Source organism: Rhinopithecus bieti, unplaced genomic scaffold, assembly GCF_001698545.2.
Source record: "Rhinopithecus bieti isolate Rb0 unplaced genomic scaffold, ASM169854v2 scaffold_36869, whole genome shotgun sequence".
In the NCBI taxonomy this organism is placed as follows: domain Eukaryota; kingdom Metazoa; phylum Chordata; class Mammalia; order Primates; family Cercopithecidae; genus Rhinopithecus; species Rhinopithecus bieti.
Window position 1 is genome coordinate 386,842 of NW_016815448.1, and position 18,101 is coordinate 404,942.

The following is an 18,101-nucleotide window of genomic DNA, read 5'->3' on the forward strand; positions in this document are numbered from 1 at the left end:
CCAAATAGGCAGTGAGTTTGGGAATGGATTGTCCCAGGAACCAAATCTCATTCCATATGGTGAAAGAAAATTTTAACACAAGAAGCTTCTCTTTTTTAACTATTTTTCTTTTTTTCTTCTTTTTTTTTTTTTTTTTTTTTTGAGATGGAGTTTCACTCTTTTCACCCAGGCTGGAGTGCAACGGTGCGATCTCAGCTTACTGCAACCTCTGCCTCCCTGGTTCAAGAGATTCTCCCGCCTCAGCCTCCTGAGTAGCTGGGATTACAGGCATGCGCTGCCATGCCTGGCTAACTTTTGTGTGTGTGTGTGTGTGTTTTTTTAGTAGAGATGGGGTTTCGCCATGTTAGCCAGGCTGGTCTCGAACTCCTGACCTCAAGAGATCCACCAGCCTGGGCCTCCCGAAGTGCTGGGATTACAGGCATGAGCCACCGCGCCTGGCCAGGGCTCCTTTTTCTAATGTGCATATGGCACCATACGTGGCCCCCAATCCCTCCTCTAGAGCTCCTGTGTGAATGGCCTAGTAGGTTTGTCTAACACGGCTGCAAAGAGCTGTCTAGGAGCAGCCATTGAAAGCCATGGGGGCTGTTCCATCTGTGCACGATACAGAGCTTTCTAAGCATAGAGTCATCCAAAGAGAGTGGATTGCCATGGGAGGTGGTTCTCCACTAGGAAAATTATTCAAACATGGGCTGGAAAGCTGTTTGGCTAGAATATTATAAAAGAAATTTAAGATGATTGGACTAGGTGGTGCTGTTGCCTTCCAATCTTGAGATTTTCTGAGCTGAATGTTATCTATTGGGTTTTACTGTGAACGTTGTGGTCTGTAGAAAATAATTTCTAACCATTCTTACCCATATTTAAAATGTGTGTGTATGAAGGAGCTGGGGAGACAGTCGGGGCAGGAAGTAGTTTGGATATGTTCTATTTATACAGTAAACCCTCTCCTCTCCCCCTTATTATCACTCTGTTCCCTGTCAGCTTCTTCTGGGAGATACTGAGACTGTTCTGGACAAAGAAAATGGGTACACGTTGGGGATGGTGGAGAAGGAAGAGAGGGTATCACCTTAGCTGGCCATGATATTGCTGTACCTGAGTTATGCACCAGGCAAAAAGAGATGACAAATAAAAAGTCAGGTAGGTCATGCAGTGCTCAGCACTCGATGGGGCAGAGTTTAAGGGATGATGAAATGAAAAATAGCAAGACAAGGGTGTGTGCGCACAAGTGCATGTGCAGTTGTGGCTGGCGGACACACAGGCATATCTTCTCCTAGAAAAGCCCAACACGTGGCTGACTGTGTGTGTGGCAATTTTAGGAAGAAAAAGAATTGTCTCCCACTCTGTGGGGAAATAGCTTAGCTTTCCATTTCTTTCTAGAAGGAGTGGGAACTTTGAAACAATGTCAACAATTAGAAAGCCCAGTTTAGATCACCCCAGTCCCAACCTGGCGGAGAGAGAACCCCTCTCCTGGGGTCGATTAGGGGCCACATCTTTTGTGCCCTTCCTGCTCATTGGCATCTAAGGATGAGTGAGTCTCACTCACTGAGGCATGAATGTTGGGGTTCGTCTGGCTAGTGAGGGATTAGGGAGAAAGCTTCATCTCATTTAAGGCCTTCTTGCCTGGCATGGCTTACACCTGTCACCCCAGCTACTTGAGAGTCTGAGGTGGAAGATTGCTTGAGCCTAGGAATTAGAGGCTGCAGTGAGCTGTGATTGTGCAACTGCACTCTAGCCTGGGTAACAGAGGAGACCTTGTCTCTTAAAAAGAAAAAAAAAAATAGTGCTTCTCATGACGGGAATTCCAGTCTTGGAGTTGCGTGCTCTCAGAGCTAGAAAAGACGTTAGTGACCAGACTTCTTGTCCACTCCACGGTCCTTCTCAGAGTCACAGCTTTACCACCCTTAGGAGGGTCCAGTCAATGTGGAGTTAAACTGAGCCATGAGGGACTTTGATTTTTGCCTTCCCAGGGCTCTGCCCAGGACACCTGGCAGTCATCACCCTGCAAGACTGCCGTAGGCGAGACTGCCCTGGGGATGCCCATTTAACAGAAGCTGTCGCAAGATGGGGCCGCCTGTGGTGTGGGCTGACGGGCAGATGTGTAGGAGAGGCAATGGTTGTGGCTTCAGTGACTGGAAGGAAATATGTTATCTTCTCATTTCTTGCTAAGGCAAGGTCAGGACTGGGGTCAGGGTCAGGCAGGGGTTTTGATGTGGGATGCAGGCCCTGGAGGGATGGAAGCCAGGGGCTTTCTACAGAGTTGAGCTCCTCCCCCTCTGCTTCTCTGAGGCTCAGTGCTGGGGGTTTGGTGTTTCTAAAGCAGGGTCAGGAGAGGGTTGCTCTGGGGACGGTCCCAGCAAAAGCAGTGGGATGTTCTATGTACTCAGAACATGAATTGCTGGTGGGGTGGGCGTGTGACGTGGCAGAGAGCAGGTATTAAGCAGTTTTTCCACCTGTCCTCTTTTCCATCTTGTGTCTTTGCCACACTTTCCTATAGGTTTGCACTTGGACTTAGAGGCCGAATCTAGGATATCTCTCCTAAAAGGACCATCCAGTACTGGAAAGTTGACTGAGGAGGAGAGGCTCATCCATTGAATGGGATTTTCCCAGATGAGAGGGTCTGGGTGACAGAAAGTGGATGGATCCTGGCTGAGGCCTGCCATCCCTTGGCCTGGGACCCTTGGAAGGACAAGAACAATCCCCGGGTTCTTCCCTCATGACCTGGGGATTGTTCTCTGCATTGCTCCCGACTTAGTGGAAGTGAAAGGTGTCCAGGGCTTAGGGATGCAGAAATGACTCAGAGCTAAGCTACCTGGATTCAAATCCAGCTCCAAAGACGATCACCTTCCCTTCACCTCAGTTTCCACCCCTAACCTGGGGCAATAAAGTATCCACTGGAGGAGGCTGTTGTGAGAGTGAAGTAAGTGAGTACACAGGAAAACCATGGAGCAGGGCCCAGTGCAGAGCAGTAGGCATCTGCTCTGATGATTATCATTGGAAAAGGACCTAGTTGGGCACTACAATCAGCCGTCCTTGTTTGGCCCCAGGCACCACTGCCTGCCTGGCTATGGGACCCTGGGCAAGTCACTCAGAGTGCTCTGAACTTTGGCTTTGCTACCTGTAAAGTAGGACTGCTCCCTGCCTCACAGAACTATTGTGAGGGCTAAATGAAATAATGTATGCAGAGCTTAGTAGGCCTGGCATGTAGTAAATACTCCAGAAACATTTTTTTAAGTTCCAAGGTGGTGGTCTACCTGGATGTCACCTCTGACCTCTGAAAACCACAGGGATTGAGGATAAGAAAGCAGTGCTCCTTTCTGCATCCACCTTGTCCCCACCTCACCTTCCTGCCCACCAGGAAAGGAGCCTGAGGAGTCAATAAGGCCAGAGGGGGAACCCTGCAGAGCATGGTCAGCTGGGAAGGACTTGGGCAGTAGGAGCAGAGGGAGCAAAGGAGGGCCTGGCTTGGGAGGATGTGGCAGCACGCCTGTCCTCAGCAGACACCTCCCACTGCCTATGCCCCTGGTGGGGGCCAGGCCAGCTTAGGTTATCTCGGCTCATTGTCCACTGGTGCTTTCCTCGATGCTCCCTGGGAACTGGTAGTGCTGGAAGGGGTGGCAAGTGGCCTCAGCCGGCTCACAGTTCTGGGACTGGGCCCAGGTCTTGAAAGCCCCTTGAGCTCTCCTCCTTCCCTGCTTAGGCTACTGGAAGACAGAGGTCTCCAAAGAAAAACAAAAACTGGGATCTAGACATACCCCATCTGGGGTCTGACTTAAAGGCCTTTGCCAGGGTCACCTCCTGTTGGCATCAGAGAAGGAAACTCTGTGTGTGTGTGTGTGTGTGTGTGTGTGTGTGTGTGTCTGTCTGTCTGTCTGTCTGTCTACGTCTGCAGGTGGGCAAGCAGGGCTGGGTGGGAGTGGAAGTGGAAAGGGTACAATTCTGCCCGTGCCTCGTTGCTGGCCCCCCCGCCAGCCACTAAGATCCAGAGTCTGGGCACCAGAGTCAGCCCTACTGCAGCTGGGGGTGTTGAGCGTGTCTGGGGAAGAGCTAAAAGTGGCAGAAAACATCCTGTTTGAAAGCAATACATTGCTGTATTTAACCCCTGCAGCACCTGCTCCGCCTACACCCAGTCTCCACAGACAGGAGATCTCAGACACCTGCCTTTGAAGCTGTCCCAAGAGGCCAAGGCTGTGGGCTGCCATCCAAGTCCGCCCCATTCCCAGCTCCTGTGCGCCTCCTCCATTGCCCTGCCTTGGGCAGCTGTCTTCCCGCTCTTAGCAGTGGGCCACGTGGCCCAGTTGCTCTGCTTCCTGAGCTGCCTACAATCTGGAGATGGAGGGGGTAGTGTGGGTCTCCCTAAGGAAAAGACCCTTCTTCCCTCCTGACACCCTGGGCTGTGAGAGGAGGAGGAGTGCCTAGGCGGGAGGTTTTTTCCTTCTGCCCGGGGCTGGTTGCCGCCACCCCTTCCCACGGCTCCTACTACTCCCTGCCTCGAGGGAGGGCCATCCTGGCTGCTGCCCAGCCTCCACCCCCACATCTCTGCCAGCGATGACATGGCATGCCTGCCCCCAACAAGCCACTTCTGTTTGCAGTCCCTGATCTGGGGACTAAAGTTCCTGGAAAGATCCTCTCATGCCCACTTCCTTAGAGACTGGTGAGGCGGTCCGTGCTCCACTTTAGATAAAAGGTTTCCCCTTCTTCATTTCAGAAGGCTTTGGATCTGAAGTATCTGTGAGACCTCATAGAAGAGCACCCCTGGGCTCCACTTACATGCCCCGTGCTCCTTCAGGTAGGTGTTTCCTCATTAGCCACAACTTCCCTGGCTTTCTGTTTTCAAGGGGCAAGGGTGGGCCATAAGAAGGTGGTGGGCAGGGGAAGGAAGGGATACCACCTAGGATCTTGCAAGGTGGGTCCTGGACCAGCAGAGTCTGCAGCTGAGATGCATGAGTGTGTGGGGTGCGGGTGGGAGTTCAGAGAAGGGCTCAGGAGATGGGGCTTGCTGGCTCCGGCCATGACCCTGGCTGGGCTCTCCTGTGCATATGATGTTTCCTATTCAGCCCCCATCTCCTCTTTCTCTTTCCTGCCTTCTGTAGTCTCTGCCTGTCATTCCTGGGACTTTCAGCTTTCAAGCCGCAGAGGCTTGGGCATCTTCTCCACATGTGGACTCTGGTCTTGGGCTCTGACTTCTTGATAGCAACAAATAACCTTAAGCAGGGTTGGGTCTTCTGTCAGCGCCCCTGAAATGGGCCTCTGGCGGCTCAATCCAGCCTTTCCAGCCTTCACCCCCAGCATGGAGACTTCCTGATGTCAGGGCAGCACCCCACCCCATTGCAGGACTGCCCTGTTGCTGTGCTGTGGTAGTATGTTGTTCCAACTCGCTTGCATCATAGCATCTCCAAATGAGCCCATGTGATGCTGAACATGTGTCAGACTGATTTAACAGATATTCCTTCCTCCCCCCATTTGATTTCTCTGTTTTCCACGAAATCCACTGGACACTTGGGAGCCTGGATGACCCAGACTCTGTAGCAACACCATGATGACTCGGAGCTGCAGCATCTCAGCTGACCCAGGGTTAAGCCACAAGCATCCTGGATGGTTTCCCCTATTACCCCACAATGATATTGGGCCTCCGGGATGCTGGCAACATCTTGACTGTGTGCTATGTTCTAAAACCTGCAGGCGTCAGCTTGGACTTGGGATGGTCTTTGGGGACAATGTTGATAGACCCACAAGCACTTTTCTATTTCTAATTGTTTTTAAATTATGAAATGTTTATATATTCAGAAGGACATGCAAACAGAGATGTACAAAACATAGATGTAGTGTTTTGATAATAGTAATAAGAAGATACCATATGCTCACTACTCAAAGAAATAGAATACTGCTACTACATAATGCATACCCCTCCCCAATCTTATCTCTCCAAAGGTTTCTGTTAGTCATTCCTTTGTTCTTTTTTTCTGAAATTTTCTTATAGGTTAAGGGGGTACCTGTGCAGGTTTGTTACAAAGGTATGTTGCATGATACTGAGATTTTGAGTATGAATGGTCTCCCAGGTAGAGAGCACAGTACCCAATAGGTTGTTTTTCAGCCCCTGCCCCCGTCCACTTGTACTCCCAGTGTCCATTGTTCTCATCTTTATGTCCATATGTACATGATGTTTAGCTCCCACTTATAAGTGAGAACATGGGCTATTTGGTTTTCTGTTTCTGGCTTAGTTTCCTTAGGATGATGGTCTCCAGCTGTATCCATGTTGCTGCAAAGGACAAAGGACTTGATTTTGTTCTTTTTTATGGTTGCATAGCATTTCAGTGTGTGTGTGGGTGTGTGTGTACACATATATATGTGTGTGTGTGTGTATGTATATACACACACACACACACACACACACACACACATACTGCATTTTCTTTATCTAGTTCAGAGTTGATGGGCACCTGGGTTGATTCCATGTCTTTGCTATCACTACAATGATCTTTGTTCTTTTTCTGAAAGTGCTTCTCTCTTTATATGTAGGTATATATTTATACTTGCTAAACTTTAATGTATATATACTTGCTAAACTTTATATAAAAGTATGTTTTAATGTATATATAACATATACTTAATGTATATGTTATATATACATTAGAGTTTAACAGGTATAAGTCTAGCTGTGAATGAAATTAGCAATAGTGTCACTATTATTATTAGGATGGTTCAAAAGTAATTACGATCTTTGCCATTATTTTCGATGGCCAAAACCACAATTACTTTTGCACCAACCTAATACATTAAGGGTTCCAGAAAAAGAAAAGCTAAATGAGGTTAGGGAATCTCCGAGGTCTGTCTGTGACCGGGATTCCCTCTGTCCCTTTGGGACTGGTGATACGATGTTCTTGCTTATCTGCACCACTTCTTTCCCTTGGTATGAAGCTCTTTGGGGAATTTTTAGAAAGTATTTGTTTTATTCATTTGGCAGTAGTAGTTTCTAGACATATCTTAAAGTTTGGTCTTCTCTGGGCCTCGTTTGTAAAGGGGATGATGATAATAGCATCTACACCATGGAGTGGTATGAAGGTGAAATAAGACTTAATGAGCTTTGATATTCCACACCCTTGATCAGAGATCATGGGCCTAGTCATTGAAAAGTAGCTCAGAGCCTCCCAAGGGCCCCCAGAATCTGCCTCTGTCACCCAGGGGCAGGAGGAAATGGTACCCTGGGATGGAGTGGGTTCTTGTTTCTTCTTTCCTGGCTTTCTTTCTTATTTTTCTTCTGACATGAAGGACCCTTTGCCTTGGGTCAAAGGGGTCACTGTAACCTGTAATGACCCTTTTGAGGATTTGGATAAAGCTGGGAGAACTGGGAGGCAGTGGGGTCTGAAAGCATTTTAGGGCAGTCTGAGGTATTCCAGAATCATCTCTGAGCCTAACAGTAGACAGGATTAGATGCAGCAGGCAAAGCCGAGGGCCCAGTTTTGGCTAATGAAAGAGTCATGCCAGCTGCTTCCTGAGAAGACCCTCTCAAAGCTGTGGCCTTTCGTTTCTTCTGTCTCTTCTCCTTTTCCTCAAGTGTGAAATCCATCTCTAGATGATAATGCCTATTTATAGAAACCATCTCTGAAAACACAATTAATTGTATAGGACTCACATGACTCAGAAGGACATTCAAAATAATGTTTTAAGTATTATTGCCCAAAAAAGGGGGTAAGTATCTTGAAATTTTGATCATCTTGGTACCAGAACAAAAGGGGCATAAGCCTATTAGCCCTGAGCTTTATGGTTGCAAGGAGCTGGGGCTGGAATGACCAGGGCACCTAAATCACCTAAATCACTCCTCACCCTCAAGAGGAGGAGGCCTGAGGGTTTCTCTTCACATGTAGGTGCTGAGGCTGAGGGAGGACTCTCGTTTTCCCTTGGAGGGGGCATTGGGCAGGATAGAAGCCCCTGATCTGGTTCAGGTCTGTGCCTGAGGCAGAGCTAGTGCCAGTAGTATGCATGGGTTCATTCATATGATCCTTGCACCCTGGAAGTAAAACACCTTTTCCAATGCAGACAGTGGGGGCATGCAGAGATGAACCACTAAACCCAAGTTAGCCTGACAGATGCAACATCTGAAACCAGACAGCTGATTCCAAGCCATGTTGTAGGGAGAATCATATATGAGGGCTCAAAAGGCACTGTGCTCAGGCCTGGGCCCTGGGGAGATGCCAACCCTTGCTGAGCTCCCTGGGGGTGGGAGATGGGGGCGGTGGGATGAGGCTAGGGGTGGGTGGCACCAAGGATGCCAGCTGGCCCTGGCACTGATTCTGGCTCTGACCATGGCCTGCTTACTCTTCTTACAGGGATGGAGGCAATGGCAGCCAGCACTTCCCTGCCTGACCCTGGAGACTTCGACCGGAATGTGCCCCGGATCTGTGGGGTGTGTGGAGATCGAGCCACGGGCTTTCACTTCAATGCTATGACCTGTGAAGGCTGCAAAGGCTTCTTCAGGTGAGGCTTCTTCCCAGGCTCTCCCCAAGGGAAAGGGAGGGAGAAGAAGCAAGGTGTTTCCATGAAGGGAGCCCTTGAATTTTTCACGTCTCCTTCCTTGCAATGTCCATGGAACATGCGGTGCTCACAGTCATAGGAGCAGGAAGGTCTTGGTGAGTGCTTTCTTCTTTTCCCTCCTCTCAGCTCCAGATGTGTCCTCTGACTCACTTGGAAATTGCTTTCCTGAGGTTGCTGTGTGGGTCTCTATCTTTCCATTACACCTGTGACCCACAGCCTCCTGCACCAACCCATGTGTCCATCCTTCCAGAGTGAACCTCCTCCCTGTTGATGATCATAGCTTCCTCACTCAAGACACAGACATGTCTTTGGGGAAAGCCCAAGAACATGGCTTCAGAGCTTGCCTTTCCATCCAATCCAAACTGTTTCTTGGAACATGGGAAATGGCACCTCTTGTCGGGTCATCATGATCTGTATCCGTGTCTTCTTCACCCAAGGATTGTTTGTCCTGGTCTGAAAGTCAACCTTGGAACACCCAGGCAGTGTCAGGAATGTACCTGCATTCCTGTTTGATCAGGGCCAGTTTCTTTACCAACACACTCCCCTTACATGAGCCCAGGATTACAGGTGTGATAGGTGTGGGAAAAGCACTGGAGGTTCCCATCCAAAGCCAGGGTGGGAGGGTGGGAAAGGGGTGAATTGGGGCGGGAACTGGGAATCGTGAGAAATTAGCATTTGGCATGTATTGGAGAGACAGAGAGAGTAGCCTGAAAGAAGGCAGCCAAAACAGAGCTTCTGTCTAGCAGTCTAGACCGGAGGTGACTATGGCAGGGCTCTAACCATCAAATGAGGAAAGCACAAATCAAGTCCAGAGGAAGATGCTGAGGTCGGCTTGGTTGTCTAAACTGGAGCGCTCTCCTCGCCTTGGGGGCACAGTGAATTCAAGTCCAGGTGCTTATGTGGGACTCTTACTCAAGGACTTGGGGGCTCTCTGTCAACACAAGCTCCCAATTCACCTGCCCTCTGCCCCAGGAATCAGCAGGCCCAGAGTTTCATGGCCTTGAGCAATTGCTGGGCAGCGGGATTTCTGTGGGTGCTAATTGCCTGTTTGGCCTGGCACTGACTGCCCGCTTCGCTTCCTGGCAACCTACTCCCCAGCTCGGGGAACCAGACAAGCAGCATCGCTGGCTCTAAGTCCTGTTGCTGCATTTGCCAATCCTTGGGCCAGAGGTCCACACATCCTGCAGGGTGGGCCTTCTAGAGCCCTGGTTGTGTGTCCCAGGTGACACATGGACCCTTTTCTGCCAGGTCCTGGGACTTGGGGGGCTGCCTTGGGTGCTGATGAAAGGGGAATCTAATGCACACCTCAGAGCCTGCTTACTACCATGAAACCCATCAGAAAGGCGTGGTCTGGGGTGCTGGCCATGGCAATAATTTATGGGATAGCCTTGCTCAAATGGATGTCCTTGACATCTCTAGGCTTTAGTTAACTCAACTAATGGCATGCATGTATTGATATCCAGCCCCTCTGCTACATAGTGTTAATCTGAGGATTAATGAGATGACATATAAAAAAGTGCTTTGAAAAACACTTTTTCAGTCTGATGAAAAAAGCTGAGATTTTTTAGCCTGATGGGCCACTACTGCTGCCCTTCATGGAAACATGCTCTCATAAAATAAACAAAAGTCGCGCAGCCAGCCAGCAACCCAGTCACTTTCCTCGTGTGTGTGTGTGTGTGTTTGATTTTTTTGTAGTGATGGGGCCTCCCTATGTTGCCCAGGCTGGTCTCAAACTCCTGGGCCCAAACGATCCTTCCATCTTGGCCTCCCAAAGTTCTAGGATTAGTGGCATGAGCTATCATGTCTGGCCTTGTGTTTCTTTCACTCATTCCCTCACCAGACTTGAATCCGCATTTATGATCTGGCATTGGGCTAGGAGCTGTCAATATGGAGTTTCTCACCAAAGATCATATCTTGTCAATCTGCAACCAAAACATTTGGTTATGGAGTCTCTACCCTCAAATCCACTCTCTCCTCCTAGGCCTCCTTCCCCCTGAGATCCAGTTCTGGGAAATGAGAATCTTAGATGGCAGCTGGTTGGGTGGTGACATACTGAACGCCAGTTCCTCACTGGAGTGGCTCTGACTGCTGTGCATCTGTGGTTGCTGCCCTTGGACACACCACTAGGCTGGGAATCCTCAGGACAGGAATGTGTGAGGCATCTGGGTGGAGGGAGGACAGGTCCTATCATGCCCCAGGCTTGAGTGTGGAAGATGGCAGAATGAACAAGGATGGTATGTTTGTAGTCTGTGTCACCACAGACTGACAGAGTGACTGTGTTGCTTGTGGGCACGTGATGCCACCTTAACCCACCGTCAATCCACCTTGACAAGAGCCCTTAGAGTCTGTTGCTGGCTGTTGGTCACAACCACTGCCTGCAATGCCTGGCACTATGGGCTGCAGACTGGTTTTGTCTTGTTACCCTGTCCTCAGTCTACCTTACTTAGATCTTTACTGTCCCTGTCTTAATGACTAAGTCAGACTGCTACATTCTAAAGGGCCAACATGTCTGTCACTTGCTTGAGGATGTGGAAGAAAGAGAATGAGTGGTGTTACCTATGGATTGTCCAAGAGTAATGTTCAGAAACTTGAGGGAAGGTCACTGAAGCTGTCAAGAAAGACAGCTGCAAGGTTCTGAATTTTGTTTGATATGTAAATAAACAAACACACATGTGCACACACACACACACGCAGACAGTCAATCCTCATTATTCATGGATTCTGTATTTGCAAATCTGCCCACTTGCTAAAATTTACCAAATTCAATACTTGCAGCCCCTTTGTGGTCATTTGTGAACATGTGCAGAGCAGTGAAAAACTCGCATGGCTTGGCACCTATCTTCCCAGCCAAGGTCTTCACAATCTATTTAGTGCCACCTTTTTTACCTTTTTGTGATTTTTGTTGGTGACTTTGCTGTTTAAAACAGTTCCCAAGTGTAGTGCTGCACTGCTGTCTGGTGTTCCTAAGTGCAAGGCTGTGATGTGCCTTCAGGGAAGCTAGGTGTGTTAGACAAGCTTCCTGCAGACAACATCAACAAATCAACAAATCAACAATATCTATTGAATAAGATGTCGTTAAACAGAAAACTCACATAAGACAAGGTTATGTGTTGATCAGTTGACGAAAATTTTGTGACCAGAGGCTTGCAGAAACCTCACCCTGTGTTTCCCCCAGGAACAATGTTTCAATATTCAGTAATCCAGTGTCCACAGTGACTTTATAGACCATAACTACCGTGAATAATGAGAATCAGCTATACATACATCATTTTTCCTCTTCTTCCACCCTTGATGCCTGCTTCTCCTTCTTTGCTTCATCCAAATTTTATTTGGAAGTTTTCCATTTTGGTCTGGTCCACATAGTTGCTTGAGAACCCTGTGGTTGCTTACATCTGTTTGTGAAAATTTGATCCCAGGAAGCAAGGACAATATCAGTGGTCTGTACCTTCTCTATGGTGGGCGCTGCATCCTTGCATCCTTGGGAACACAGAGATGACAGCAACTAAGTCCTTGCTCTCAAGGAGCTTGCTTGGCCCTTTCCTGTTAGTTATTCATAGACAGCATTGCTTGAATGTTGGGTCACCAGCTGTTTTCCAAGCCCTGGAAACCAGTAATTCAATCCCATTTAACCATCTAGTATTTGGTTTGGCTTCTAAGATAGTTAACTAAACTGCTCTAGGAGCTAGTTGTTATCATCAAAACTAGTCTAAGACTCATAATCTAGCTGAAGTGTGATGATGGTTAGAAGACTAGAGAGGGATCACACTTCTATCGATCTATGATTGGGCATTAGAGGCCATTGTTGGTCAATTCCTCCTGCCAGCTCTTTCATGTTGCTTGTGCTTCTTGATATTCTGGAATACAGGGACATCCTCAGAGAAAGATGATATTTCCAGTGTGAATATAAGGTTGGCACAGGCAGGCTTGTAGATGGCCAGACACCTCTTGGCTATATGTTAACAACTAAAGCATAAGTAAGAGCCAGAGGAGGAAAAACATTTGGAATAGGTCTATTCCAAATGATATATATAGCGGATGATCCATGTATGTATATGCATGTGGATGAATATGGTCATGGATGACTTTGTCCGGGATCTGATATAAAGGAAAGGTGTAATGGACAGAGAAGAAAATCAGAGGAAACCCTTTGATGAAGAGAATGAAGGTGGATGGTGAGGTTTAAGAGCTGATCCTGGAAAGCAGGATGAGAAATAGGTCATCGTTTGCCTGCTTATCTTGTCTTCTTCCTCCCTGTTGGGATGCTTTAATCAGGACGCTGCACTGCTGTGTGCTACAAGCTACAAGCTAACAAAGACAGTGCAGAGAAGTGCATTTTCGCTTGCTAGCTCCATGAGGACTTTGTTAATTATGGGTCATGCGGAGTGCAGGGGGCAAAAGGTAGGCTGGCGAGGATCCAGGAACATGAGGAATGTTCTGGCATTCAGGAAGGTCACCCCACTGAAATTTGTGGCTCTTCTAGCAACCTGATGTGAAGGGAAGCAGAGAAATAGGGCAGATGTCCAGGAATTTAAAACCTAAACTGCTTAAAGGAGAGAAAATAGAGAAAAAAGGGAGGAACAGCCACACGGGGTGTTCTATGGGCACAAGTAAATGAGTGACCAAGAAGTCAGTGTTGCTGGAGAGACTTTGTCCAGGTCCAGTTTGGCAGCCAGCCTCCATTCACAGATGTTCATGGATGTGAATGAAAGAGAATGAGTGGGATGATCTATGGATGGTCCAAGAGTAATGTTCAGAAGCTTGGGTCGAGGAGGCCAGAATATTTGGAGAGGGAAGGTCACTGAAGCTATCAAGAAAGACAGCTGCAAGGATAGGATTTAACATTACCTTTTTGTCACTCTTTTATTTCTTTTGAAATTCAGCACTCTAATCAGGGCTCATTTGCATGACTTTGCACTCAGCACACACTTGAGATCTTCCCTGTGCTTGGGTTACACAGGGCCAGTGGAGAGCATGGTCAGATGTGACCCTACACTTCCAAAGCATCCTTCTAGAGACTGCCTGAATCCCTAGGGGGATTTGTCCTAGAGGAGTCCTTCAAACAGCCTCTGCTTCATGCTCCTGGACTTTCGGAAAGCATGTTTTTGACTGCTGCTCTAGCTTGGATTGAGAGATGGTACATTCCTGATGAGGACCATAGTATATATGAAGATCAGTGTATTAGTCCATATTCACATTGCTATAAAGAATTACCCAAGACTGACTAATTTATAAAGAAAGAGGTTTAATTGACTCATGGTTCTGCATGGATGGGGAGGCCTCAGGAAGCTTACAATCATGGCGGAAGGGAAAGGGGAAGCAAGGCCTGTCTTACGTGGCAGCAGGAGAGAGAGAGAGAGCAAGTGAAGGGGGAAGTGCCACACTTTAAAACCATCAGATCTTGTGAAAATTCACTCAGTATCACAAGAACAGCAAGGAGGAAATCTGTCCCCATGATCCAATAATGTCCCAGCAGGCCCCTCCTTCGACACATGGGGATTATAAATCAAGATGGGATTTGGGTGGGGACACAGAGCCAAACCATATCAATCAGATTCCTTGGAGTCAAAGAGATCTTGATTCTAATTCCAGCTTTCACACTTGCTAGCTGTGTGACTTAAAGCAAGTTATTTAACTTTCCTGTGCCTTTTTGTGTCACTTGTAAAACAGGGATAATACCTACCCAAAAGGTTGTCGAGAACATTGGCGATAGTATATAAAATACTGACCTAGAAAGCTTCCAATGGTGATCACTAGTATCATTATCCCTTTTTAGTGTCTTAGTTTTGTGGACAGACGATCCTTTCTTCCTTTCCTCTAACATGGAACTTGGAAAGTGTAACTATGTGATGTGTTGGCAGTGGTCTCTGAAAAGAGGTTCCTAAACAGAAGGAGGTATGAAGAGGGAAGGGCTGGGTCAAGGGCTCTGAGAGAGCTTCATGTCAGTCAAAGGCTGGCTGGTGCTCAACAGAACTGGACTGGTGCTCAACAGAACTCAACAGGCTGGCTGGTAGAACTGGCTGGTGCTCAACAGAACTGGACAGTGGTTGCTGTAACTAGCACAGGGGGCTATGGCTCTAGACATCAGGAGCTATAGCATATAAAACAGCAATATGGTTTCAAACTCTGCTGCCTGCAGGCTCCCATGCTAGGCACCCAGAGAGCAGGCCTAAGACATGGTGTCTGCTTCCAGGGTCTGAAATTCTTAATAAGATGGTTAAAATCTACTTTAAAATCTACTTTCACCCACTCTCAGCACTCCCTCCCACTGCCTCTTTCTGCTAGTTTCTCTTCTTTCCCTTTATTTAGGGTTTCCTTTGTCCAGGTCCTGTTCCTTTTTCCTTTATTTAGTCCTTACAACCCTCTCTGAAATGTTGCTCCCATTTTACAGATGTGGAAACTAAAGCATGGGAAGGTTAAGTAACTTGGCCAAGGTTGTGCTTTAAGGTTTAAACTCAAACAGATCAATCTAACCAAATACTGTATTTCATTTTTAATGTTTAGGTAGTTGTAGTGGGTAGTGGATTTTTTTAGATGTAATGTCATAATACGGCTTTTTTAAAAGCCAACAGCTTCCCGTCTCTATTAAAAATACAAAAAATTAGCTGGGCGTGGTGGCGGGCGCCTGTAGTCTCAGCTACTGGGGAGGCTGAGGCAGGAGAATGGCGTGAACCCGGGAGGCGGAGCTTGCAGTGAGCCAAGATCGCGCGACTGCACTCCAGCCTGGGCGACAGAGCAAGGCTCCGTCTCAAAAAAAAAAAAAAAAAAAAAGCCAACAGCTTAAGAAGATATGTAAGTGAAAAGTAAATCACCTATTCAACCCAATTCTTAGTTCCCTACCTCCTCCGGGAAGCTGTCGCTGTTGCCAGATCATCGTGTTCGCTTCCAGATTCTTTATGTAAAAGTGCGTATGTGTGTGTTTGCGTGTATGTGTGCACACACGTCACCATTCTGCATCTTGGTTTTATCTACTAAAGAACACTTCTTCAAGCTCATTCCCATTTCAGTATTCTTCCTATTTCTTTTTCATAGTCACAGCGTATTATATGGAGGTTCCGTAAGAAAAGAAACCAGTCCTGGCTGGGCGCGGTGGCTCATGCCTGTAATCCCAGCACTTTGGGAGGCCGAGGTGGGTGGATCACTTGAAGTCAGGAGTTTGAGACCAGTCTGGCCAACATAGTGAAACCCTATCTCTACTAAAAATACAAAAAAAATTGACCAGACGTGGTGGCGCATGCCTGTAATCCCAGGTACTGGGGAGGCTGAAGCAGGAGAATTGATTGAACCTGGGAGGCAGAGGCTGCAGTGAGCCCAGATCGTGCTGCTGCACTCCAGCTTGGGTGACAGAGTGAAATTCCGTCTCAAAAAAAAAAAAAAGAAAGAAAGAAAAAACCAGTCGTCTGTCATGGGCATTTAGGTTCAGTCTTTGGCTTCTCCAGACAGAGCTGCAGTAACCACTGTTGGGCCCATGGAAAGATCTACCCACAGGATAAATACCTGGAAGTCGCTTTACTGCGTTAAAATGTCTGTGCGTTTAACATGCTTGATTCACATTGCCAGTTGCCCTCAAAAAAAACCAAAAGTCTGTGCTCTTTTCTACAGTGTGAACTGTCCTTTAATGTTTTTCTAAACCCACCTGAGGAGAACCCCCTGATGCTGCCTCTCACATACATGTAGGCCCCTATCAAATGATGTAGGTCTTTTTATTCCTTTAGATTCACTGGGGTATAATTGACAGATAGACATGGTCTGTATTTCAGATGCACAACTCAATGTTCTCCTATACATATACATTGTGAAATGATCACCATAATCAATCTAGTTAGCATTCCCAGCGCCTCACATAGCTCTTTCAGATCAGGAGCTTTCACTAGTTCCTATATCCTGAGCAGGCGCTGGGATCTCTGTGACACTCAGTGCGGTGGAGACAGAGCCCAGAGGGGATAGTTGACCCTACGCCTGGGTTATGCAACGTGTGTCTCTGCTGGCAGAGGCCACCTACTGGAGAAAGGCCCAACTGTCCCAGGCCTGAGGCCCTGGCCCCAGGCTCTTGATGCTTTTGTGAGGTTTTTGTCTCTTTCTGTTTTGATAAATTGGTCTCTGGCATGAGAATCAGTCAATGTCCTCTCTCACCCCTGGCTTTCTAGAAACTGCATCTATATTTAGCTTGGTTGCCCCACCCCTACCCCCCTTCCTGAGCTGGGGTATAAATGCCAACTAACCAGAGGATGACAGGGTCCAGGCTCAGAGAGCAGCTGAGGCAATGGGCTCTCATGGAAACCTGAAGCTCTTGTTTCTCAAATCCAAACCAGCTCACAGGCAATTAGTATTGGGAGGAAGGCAGGGTAGGGTGTGGACCTTCAGGACAAAGCGTAGAGCCAGGGCTGGGCAGTCTGGCTGTCCTGACTCCTCGTGGGCAGAGAGTAAATGACAGCCACACACGTGGAAGTGCCCTTGGAAGGCGGGAGAACAGGGAAGAACAGGACCTCTGAGCCAAGAGGATCTGTGGCCCTGCAAACAGACATGTTGGGCCAGACACACCTCAAAGGCCAGCTCTGGGATCTGAGTTCCAGGGAGCCCCTGGGTCTGGCAGTTGGAGCTGGCGAGCAAGCCTTCTGTACCCTGAACACTGACCCCATGCTCCAGAGCATAACGGTGTTCTCTTCTTTTTCAGTGTTCTCGGGCTTCATATGACAACTCTTAAGCAAAAGCAAGAGCACCAAACTTTTTTTTTTACCCCCAGTACTTTCTCTTTTATTTTTTATTTTTAGAGATAGGATCTTACTTCATCACCCACACTGAAGTGCAGTGGCGCAATCTTGGTTCACTGCAGCCTTGACCTCACCAGCTTAAGCCATCCTTCCACCTTAGCCCCCCAAGTAGCTGGGACCACAGGTGCATGCCACCATGCCTGGCTAAATTTTTTTTTTTTAATCTTATACAGGGTTTCACCATGTTGACCAGGTTGGTCTCGAACTCCTGAGCTCAAGCCATCTGCCCACCTCAGCCTCCCAAAGTGCTAGGCTTGCAGGCGTGCTCACGCCACCACGCCCAGTCCCAGTACTTTCTCTTAACTCAGCTCTGCACTGTTTTCTCTTCCCATTCCTAGCCTCATTCCTGTTGTCAGGCAAAGTGGGGCTGAGTGACAATCTCCAACCCTCCTGTGTATAGACGTCTGAGATGGAGCTTCATATTTAAAGCGACATGAGAAAGATGAGAGAAAGATGGGGAAGCACTGGAATCTCTTTTCAGGCAACCCTGCAGCTGGCTCCACTTGGAGCTGCCCCCAAGTGAGGGTCAAATGCAGGCTCCCTGGAGCCTGGGGAAGGACAGACGGGGCCTCTGATAGGCCCTGGGGCCTCAGGAAGCTCTCAGCCCTGGGCCCGGTCTGCTGAGAGGCTTTGGTTCACATCACTGGAGGTGGTGGCTGGGCTAGGCTGACGATGTGCTGTCTTCTTGGTGCCCATGGCCTTGCAGGTTTAACAGGAAGAGCTCTGAGCCAGACAAAACAGCCAGTGGGAGGAAGGAGCAGCTCCTCAGCGACCAGAGCGAAATGCCTGGTTGTTGAAAAAAAAAAA

At 48.0% G+C, this 18,101-nt stretch overlaps 1 protein-coding gene across 13 annotated transcripts in view; it reads left to right on the plus strand.

Annotated features, from left to right (window-relative positions):
* The window catches only part of VDR (vitamin D receptor), a 64,876-nt gene that overhangs the window by 17,944 nt on the left and 28,831 nt on the right, over positions 1–18,101 (plus strand). For 6 of the 13 annotated variants that reach the window (XM_017853165.1, XM_017853164.1, XM_017853160.1 and 3 more), the window contains 2 exons: positions 4,703–4,783; positions 8,322–8,469. In XM_017853165.1, coding sequence (XP_017708654.1) covers positions 4,765–4,783; positions 8,322–8,469 — 167 coding nt within the window. In that variant the 5' untranslated portion in view covers positions 4,703–4,764. Of the gene's footprint in view, positions 1–978; positions 1,135–4,702; positions 4,784–5,989; positions 6,009–8,321; positions 8,470–18,101 lie in introns of those variants that run through there. The other 7 variants (XM_017853168.1, XM_017853169.1, XM_017853167.1 and 4 more) reach the window with 4 other exon arrangements.